The 8,934-nt window shown below is 35.2% G+C and overlaps 1 protein-coding gene across 1 annotated transcript in view; it reads left to right on the top strand.

Annotated features, from left to right (window-relative positions):
* Window positions 1-8,424, top strand: part of LOC122065098 (DNA gyrase subunit B, chloroplastic/mitochondrial-like) — a 36,868-nt gene extending 28,444 nt beyond the window's left edge. Inside the window, exons 10-21 of the mRNA XM_042628898.1 lie at window positions 954-1,024; window positions 1,319-1,460; window positions 1,929-2,027; window positions 2,176-2,304; window positions 3,227-3,341; window positions 4,047-4,114; window positions 6,339-6,452; window positions 6,530-6,646; window positions 6,728-6,781; window positions 6,862-6,967; window positions 7,885-8,015; window positions 8,130-8,424. Coding sequence (XP_042484832.1) covers window positions 954-1,024; window positions 1,319-1,460; window positions 1,929-2,027; window positions 2,176-2,304; window positions 3,227-3,341; window positions 4,047-4,114; window positions 6,339-6,452; window positions 6,530-6,646; window positions 6,728-6,781; window positions 6,862-6,967; window positions 7,885-8,015; window positions 8,130-8,198 — 1,215 coding nt within the window. The 3' untranslated portion in view covers window positions 8,199-8,424. The remainder of the gene's footprint in view (window positions 1-953; window positions 1,025-1,318; window positions 1,461-1,928; window positions 2,028-2,175; window positions 2,305-3,226; window positions 3,342-4,046; window positions 4,115-6,338; window positions 6,453-6,529; window positions 6,647-6,727; window positions 6,782-6,861; window positions 6,968-7,884; window positions 8,016-8,129) is intronic.
* The last annotated feature ends 510 nt before the right edge of the window (window positions 8,425-8,934 follow it).

The following is an 8,934-nucleotide window of genomic DNA, read 5'->3' as shown; positions in this document are numbered from 1 at the left end:
AAAAAAAAAAAACCCCAATAAGATTTTTTGACCGCTTTTTTGACCGAATCCTTAAATTAATCGTCCGAATTATTCCGAATAATTCCCGAATCCGAATTTGCTAACTATGCTCAGTACTCAGTGGGATGCCTATAAATATTGTATAATTGTCCAAAAAAATAATAAAACTGACCAAAGTAACACAATCACAGATCAGAAAGGTGATAATAATAATCTGAAGAGGTAGCTCAGTTGGCAAAGTCCAACACCTCACAATTAAGAGGTAATGAGTTCAAGTCTCCTTGGGGCCTATATCCTAAAAAAATAAAAATAAAAAAGAGTGTAATTCAAATAGCTGTATTCCACCAACCAACCCTCCCGCTCCCCAAGAAAAAAATGCAAAAAATGTGGACCCAAAAATGGCTTACAGGTTCTGCTCACCTTCTCCCTGGGAAGCCTGAGTGGAGACAATACTTCCCTTTCAGCTGTACTGAAGAATTTTCAATAGTTGATTCCTCTTGATTACCACTGTGCGCTTAATAATGTGAGATGTTAGGGAGCGGGTGGTTGGATATAAAAAAAAGAAGAATATTTTCTCTATTATATCAGCACGATACTTGGTTCAGTTACACTTTATCATTATCTTATACAGGTCAATATTTTGTTTAGTGTTTGATGGAACAAACTGGTTTAATGTATTAATGTTATTGAATTTGACCTTTAGATTCGTAAATTCTTAATGAGATTAGTGCCAAAGAAGAATTTTATACCGAACACTTCTTTCTTAGCTGTCATTTGCATAGTTTCATTTAACATTTGTTGTTAAATTTGAATTTGAAATTGAATATAAAAAGTAAATTATATTGCTCTTAATTCCATGTACATCCATAATATATTTAATTTTAACATGTTTTTTTATTTTCTTATACTTTAATTTTTCTTTTTGAAAAATAATGATGAACTCCCTTATCCAGAAACCACTTCATGACTCTCTTGGTTTCAGAAAGGAGGTAGATGGAATCACAATTGATGTAGCTCTTCAATGGTAAGAAATTCAATCCCTTATTCTTTATTTAACTTCGCATTTTCTACTTCTCTTTTCAATATTCATACTATTTGTACAACACATACCTCAAAAACTGCATAATATTGGCTTATCAATTGGGATCATTGAAATTTCCTGCTGGTAGAAAAGGGAAAAATGGCATTAATTATATGTTGCATATTTTTCTGGTGCAAACGTCATGGCATAATACTGTCTTGTACAATGAATTTGTCATGTTTATGAATGAAGAATAAATATGCTTTAAAGTGGATCTCTGTTACGTTTCTTTATCAGGTGTTCCGATTCGTATTCAGATATTATACTTGGTTACGCGAACAGCATACGGACAGTTGATGGTGGTACTCATATAGATGGTATAAAGGCTTCATTGACAAGAACCCTCAATAACCTTGGAAAAAAGTCCAATATTATCAAGGTCAATCTTTTAGTCCTTAGTTAGTTATGGGGGATCAATTGCTTTTTCTTATTTTTTCAGGTTAGTCATTGTGGTCATTCTTTTATCAGGGAAAAAAAGATGGAATTCTCCTTGTTTTTTTCATTCTTGGCAGTCAATCTTATAGATGTGTCAGGCATGCAAAACTATTTTTGAAACTGGACATCTATCTTGATCTAGCATGATACTCTTTTGTAAGGCAGGGTGAGTTATCATCCAATAATATCAGTTTTCCAATGTATTCAGTGGATTGGTTGTCTCTGCCGTCTTTCTTCGGGTGCCCTTATATTGTTATATTTATATATTACTTTCCTTTTCTGGATGAATCAGTTATCTACCAAAATTAAGCATTTCCTTATAAAAGAAAAAGTGTTCAGTGAAGGTATTTCAGATATCTGCTCCCATTCTTTTCTCTTTTCCCCTTTTAACACTTCATTTGTTTTGTTTCAGGAAAAGGATATTAGTTTAAGTGGTGAGCATGTAAGGGAAGGGCTGACATGTGTCATTGCAGTCAAAGTTCCAAACCCAGAGTTTGAAGGACAGACAAAGGTTCTGGCTAATTTCTGTTATATTCTTGAAATGTTTGTCTATACTGTCTTCAATTTTAGTTCAAACAACTTGTAAGGATAGGCCAACTCCCTTGCCCCCTCCTTTGCTTGGAGCTTATCTGCCTTTTTTCTTTTATATTATCTGACAGACAAGGTTAGGAAATCCAGAGGTGAGAAGGGTGGTTGACCAATCTCTCCAAGAGTACCTTACTGAGTATTTAGAGTTGCACCCAGATGTACTAGATTCAATCCTCTCCAAATCTCTTAATGCTCTCAAGGTATTGTTGCTGTATCTTTTCCTTTTTCTGTTTTCCGGCCAATTTTGGTTACTTTTTTTTGTCTTTCTATGTGACTTTTCTTTCTTTTGGCATTGTTTGTGGTTGCAAGTTACTTTCATTGTAGCTTCTTCGAGGAAGATATGAGAAAGTCATGATGGCCTACTCCCCCCCCCCCCCCCCCCCTTTTCCTTTAATTGGAATTATTCAGTACCTTGAGGGAAATGATTGGTATCATATTCTGGAGATTATTGGATTTGCCAGAGTGATTTTTTGTAGAGTTTTGGTTGGCACAACATTGATTATCTGCTGTGGTTATTTGATTTTTCACTCTTTTGGCAAGATTTGTTTATGCAAAAGATTTCCTATCCTCAACCTTAGAGTCACTTCCTCGTTTTTTGGGGTTCATTTACTAAGAGTCAAAGAAGTGCTTCCCAGAAGATTCACTCTAGAAAATCAGAATTTTGTACTAAATGTGATCTAGTTGCTGTTCTCAACAGCTAAATTCTAGTTGTCAGGGCGTCGTCTAGGCACCGCTTAGGTGCCCAGGCGCTTTCTTGGTTCCAAGGATACAGTGTGCCTTGTTGACACTACACAAATTGATGTTGATTTATGTTTATTGCTTTGTTTATCGGTGAGTATGCTTATATTGTATCCTAAAATAAATTATATGTTGATTTTCTTATATTAGGTTATTAATATAATCATATCATATTGCTTATGTTGCATGATTGCATCGAAGCATAACCATATAAAATTTTCATTGCTATATTACATATAGTCATATTCTGCATGCCCAGGCGAGGCACCCCACCAATGCCTTGAGTCGCCTAGTCTCCTTGACAACTATGAACTGAATTGATGTATTCTCTTGCATTTGAAATTCCTAAGATTTGTATATTTGTTGTCTATTGTTTTTATGTAGGCAGCTCTTGCAGCCAAGAGGGCAAGGGAACTTGTAAGGCAAAAGAGTGTCCTGAAATCATCTTCTCTTCCTGGAAAGCTTGCTGATTGCTCAGCTACAAATCCTGAAGAATCTGGTCTGCCTGTTTCCTTGTGTATACGAATGATATTTTTAGCTTCATGGAGCAACATCCTATTGGGTTTAATGATTGTGAAGGCATACTAGACAATAGCTCCATCTTAATCGCATGACTTCTCTATTGCATGACCACCCAATTCCAATATCTTGTCATTTATCTACTCCTATGTTTAAAGTGTTTTTGTAGTTGATCATGGATCTTGGCAATATAGCTATGTTTAGTTTAGTACTTTCTCTTCCCTTCACTCCCCCCACCCCCACCCCCCCAACAAAAAAAAAAAAAAAAAAAAAAAAAAATCTTTATTGCCTCCACTTTCTCATGGAACCTATTGGCTGAATTGAATTTAGGCTTGACTTCTCGTTAGCTTTCTCAAAGTTCCACTTCTGAAAATATTTTGACAGCCCATTTAACCATTTGAGATGTCTTGGTGGTCTATTTGGGTTGTTCAAAGGGAGAGAAACTGTGGGAATGATTCTCAATTTGAAAGCTTAGTTCTGTATTGATGAGATAAATTTGATCATATACATGAAATAGAGAGAAAACTTAGATTATAATGGTTTCTGATTGTTGGCTTGTAGAATTTAGAGTTCTTCCAGTACTCTATGTTCTGGTTAAGATTTTTTCCATGGAGACATATTAAGGAATTTTTTTAACTGGTGGAAGCGATTTGGTGGTTGAGAAATTTCTTTGAATCTTGTGCAGAAATATTTATAGTTGAAGGGGATTCAGCTGGTGGTAGTGCAAAACAAGGCCGTGATAGACGCTTTCAGGTGAAATCTCAGTTTCTCATTATAGGTAGTTTTCTTCCTTCATCTTAGATAAGATTTTTTGTTGCCACTGTTCCACAGCAAGGTTCGGAAGTTCTCAACTCAAATCTCAATTTTTTGACTTCATTTTGTGGGATAGCTTATGTTGAATTTAAATTTATTGAAATGACATTCTTCCAGTTAACAAAACATTGGAATAAGAAAAGGTCAAACTCAAATCTATGCTTCTTGATATTGTTTACAGTACAAACTTCTGGGTTCATTCTGTATGTTGCTGTATAAAATCATCTTTTTTGTTTTTTGTTTTTTTCTCAATTAACCAAAATGCTGCTTGAAAAGATTGGTGAAAAATGGGGGGAAAAGTTTAACATTTACTCTGTTTCCCAGATCTTTCACAAAATATTTTGTTGTAAATGGGAGTATTCAATGTGATTTGCAAATATTAGGTAACACGATGGGTTCAACCTATTCCCTTTTTTTTTTTTTTTTTAAAGAAAAAGAAAAAAAAAACTTGGATGGATAGAGTATTGTCCTTAAGGAAGAGGCATTAGCAACCAAAAGTATCAAGATTTGTAATGAAGAAAATGGTACCATAATTCAAAAACAGGGTAAAATTAAAAACTAAGTGGTAAAAAGCTATGAAGGAGCCTTACATGCAAGGATTAAAGTATCGGTATCGGTTTTCGTATCGGTCGGCCAAAATTAAGATGCGTATCGGAGGGTAATATGCTAAAGATATGCACATAATGGATAGGAAACACTTTTTATACATTTTTGCATAAAAAACAGTTAAAAAAACTTTATATAACATGTGCTATGCATAAACACTAAAATGGAGAGTATCACACTGGGAGTCTTGTATATTCAATTGATCCAACGTTTGTAGTTGTTTATGGGTGTAATATGGATTCTCAACCTTGATTTCCACTTTAGTTAGAGAGAAAACTGGTTGGCAGCAACTTTGGAACAAAAACCCCTCTCAAAAAATCGTGTCTTGCTGAGAAATGATCCATCTTGGCTATTATATGGCCGTAGTGTACCATATTGGTATGTATTGGTCTATACATACCGATACTCTATGAAAGATAAAAAATCGAGGTGAAATGTATGTTTCGGTATGTATAGGTATGTATCGGCGTGTATTGGTAGGTATTGTAAGATACATATCAATACAAAAGGATTTTAAAATTTTCCATGTAGCGCATCAGTAGTATCGTATTGATAAGGGCCGATACCGATACGTATCGTTACGATACTTTAAACCTTGCTTAAATGTCCTGCTTCAGCCTTCAATTTTAGTCATTGTATACCATTACTTGTATTATCTTCTCCTCTAGCAATAAAATCTCTTTCCTATTCACTATATAAATGTCATAATTGTTTACTATTACCTTCTTCTTTCCTATTCCAACTGACGAATGAGGTTTACTTAACATGGTTAAACTACCTATTAACTATTTTTCTTAAGTTATGATCATTGAATAATAAATTTGTGATAATTCGCCAAAAAGAAAAATGCACATTAGTTGATAAAAATTTAATAGTTTATTTTTAACATTTAATATTACTTGTCTACAAGTGGACTATGAGAGGTTCATAATCCAGGGTTACTCTTATGTGAGTATGGATGGATCCAAGTTTTAAATAGGATACCTTTTCAAGCTTGTATTAAGTGAAACCAATATAGTTGCTGGATCTCTGGCTGGAGATAATGGGTCTGGAGTCTGGACCTGCTAACCATTTGTAGTTTATTTTATTTTAATTTACTTATTATGCAATTAAATTTGTTTAAAAGACTGCTGAACTATCTTGGTCAGTGAAAACTTCTCTAAGCATGTCATAGTGGAAGGTAATATTGCCACTGACTCGGTGTTTGAAAAGAATGTGCTTAATCACCTTATTGCTAATATCAGGACCTGCTAACATTGTGTGGTTTTTATTCTTAATTGTTATTTCCTCCTTAATTGAGTTATTTCTTATAAAAGTGCCAAACTCACATAATCAAATTGCCATAGAAGTTATGGAAATCAAAGCAACTACTGTGGCCTTTATCTCGAGGATTGTTAGTTTGCAGTATGGAATCAACCAAATTCAATTTAATGAGATACTCTGTTTGCTGAAATTTTCAGTAGCCTTGCTTGGTTTTCTTGGAATATCTAAAGTGTAATGATAAGTGAGATTCAATTTAGTTTCTCCAGATATGATGTGGTATATCTTTTTTGTGCAGGCCATTCTTCCCCTGAGGGGTAAAATTCTGAACATTGAAAGAAGGGATGAGGCAGCTATGTACAAGAATGAAGAAATTCAGAATCTTATCCTTGCTCTTGGACTTGGAGTGAAGGTCATCTAATGTTCTCATTGCCCCTTGAGTCATTGACCCTTTTGCTTTCATTTTCCTAAACTAGTATCTTGTCTCAGGGGGAAGAGTTTAAAAAGGAAGCCCTCCGTTACCATAAGATTATCATTCTAACAGATGCTGATGTCGATGGGGCTCACATCCGAACTCTTCTATTGACATTTTTCTATAGATATCAGGTAATATTATCCCGCAATTTTCTGAAAGAATTTTGGCTTCCAAAAGTATAATGATAGAGGGTGTGCTCTTTTATGGTGTAGAAAGCACTATTCGATGAAGGCTGCATTTATGTGGGTGTTCCACCCCTTTATAAGGTTTGCCTTTTTCTTTGTCCTATAAATGAGACACCATTTATGTCTTGGTTCTTCTCAAGTGATCTATACTGAAATTTCAGGTTGAGCGGGGTAAGCAGGCGTATTATTGCTATGATGATGCAGAGCGTACAAAACTCCAGAATAGTTTCCCTCCAAACGCATCATATAACATCCAGAGATTTAAAGGTAGAAATGATTTTCATTGTGATTCTTTGCATGCTAATTTCACATATAGTTGATTGCACAGAGCATACAAATATTTGTACAAATTAAACCTTATTGGAAAAGTAGTTTCTTTGCTATTCTCATCCATTGTATAAATGATCTACCTGCCTTTCTTCCTTTCTGTTTATTCATCTCTTATCTTTGTTTTTGTACTTTGATATCTCTATGCACTGGTATACACATTAGGCATGCATATCATAATTATTGTGTGGATCTGCGGAAGATGGTTGTAAAGGGCATGGATATGGGTTGCCTCCATGCAATTCTTTGCATCTCTACATATCTTTATGTTACTTGGATGATTTGCTCAAACCGGATGAGAATGGTGTGGATTTACTGGATGACCATATGGATCCTTTTGGATATTTAAGTTTTCACATTTAGTGGCTGAGATGCTTAATTAGGGTCTCCCTTAAGTTTCAGGCCAAAATATGACCATTTGACCACCGAAACATGCAGGGTTTCAGCTTGATTAGAATAAAGAACCAATTGGACGAGTTTACTGGTTGATAAATCCACATGGCTTTTAACTTTTCAGGGAACTATTTATTGTTTGCATGGGATTCTCTTCCCTGGGATCATTTTGTGCTATAGGTAGTTGATTGATTTTATGGCTCATGGTCTTGGTTAATGTGCTTGCCTTCCTAAATTTGATCTCTTTGCTGGGATGGCTCCCAAACTTTGAACTGGAATCTGTCAGAAATTCGCACTAGTCCACTCTTAACCAATGATTGTTTGTAGGAGGATTAACATATATATATATATATATATATATATTTAGTTTACTGAATTATCAGGTAACTTGATCCAGGGCATATTATTTTTATTGTGTGCAACCACCCTTGTATGTTGTAACGTTTTGTTTGCACCCTAAACAGGTTTAGGGGAGATGATGCCTGTGCAGCTATGGGAAACGACAATGGATCCAGAGAGAAGGTTACTGAAGCAACTATTAGTTGAGGATGCAGCAGAAGCAAATGTTGTCTTCTCCTCTCTCATGGGTTCTCGGGTGAGGGAAACTTCTTTATTGGCATGCTCAACATATAGATGTATCTTTTCCTTGTAAGCAGTGAGAACCATGTCGATTAAAACTGATCGCTACCATCTTTGCTTTCTGTTTCAGGTTGATTTTCGGAAGCAACTCATACAAAATTCTGCAAGCATGATAAATCTTGATCAACTGGATATTTAAATCTCCAACATTTGTGTATTACATTATTCTGTTGCAAAAATTATGTCTCATCCCTCTGTAACATTCTAGTTTTGTTTGCCCAGCACGTTAAACCTTAAGAAATTAAAGCGAGGGTCATAGTCGTGTAATGTATGATATACATTGATTTTGAAAAGGGTCATAGTCGTGTAATGGTATGATATACATTGATTAACCTTAAAAAAAATTAGGACTGAGTTTTCCTCCATCCATAGTGAATGGGAATCCATTCACCGTGGTGTGTTCAGATGCGCAGGGGATATCAGGAGGGTATTTTTGGGAACAAACGCTAAGATGGAAAAAAACTCTCTCAAAAAACATATTAAGTATGAAACATAACTTCAACCACTTTTAGAAAACGTCATCAGATTGGTTGAATCAACTGATTTGAATTGGAATCAGCTGCGATTGATCTTAATTTGAATCAAAATCTGTGGTTTTGGGACACAATTACTGGGATTTCAGATCCGAGAGTTTGTCAGAAGCCTCGTCACCCATTTCAGCCTTGTGGATTGACAATACTCTCATTCTGACCCTTGAGTGGATGGTGAATCATCTGGATTCTCGAGGGACATGTCAAGTTTGGCTGGTTATCTCAATTGGTTATTTGCTGATTCCGACTGGAAGCTACCCTTGGGACCTATGAAAACAGGACTTGCATTGGATTACAAACATTTTAATCCTCTCCTTATATATCCTCTCTTATTACCAAATTATA

Source organism: Macadamia integrifolia, unplaced genomic scaffold (genome assembly GCF_013358625.1).
Source record: "Macadamia integrifolia cultivar HAES 741 unplaced genomic scaffold, SCU_Mint_v3 scaffold188, whole genome shotgun sequence".
NCBI classification, from domain to species: domain Eukaryota; kingdom Viridiplantae; phylum Streptophyta; class Magnoliopsida; order Proteales; family Proteaceae; genus Macadamia; species Macadamia integrifolia.
Note: the sequence above shows the minus strand (reverse complement) of the source record. Positions and strands in the feature narration are given on the sequence as shown.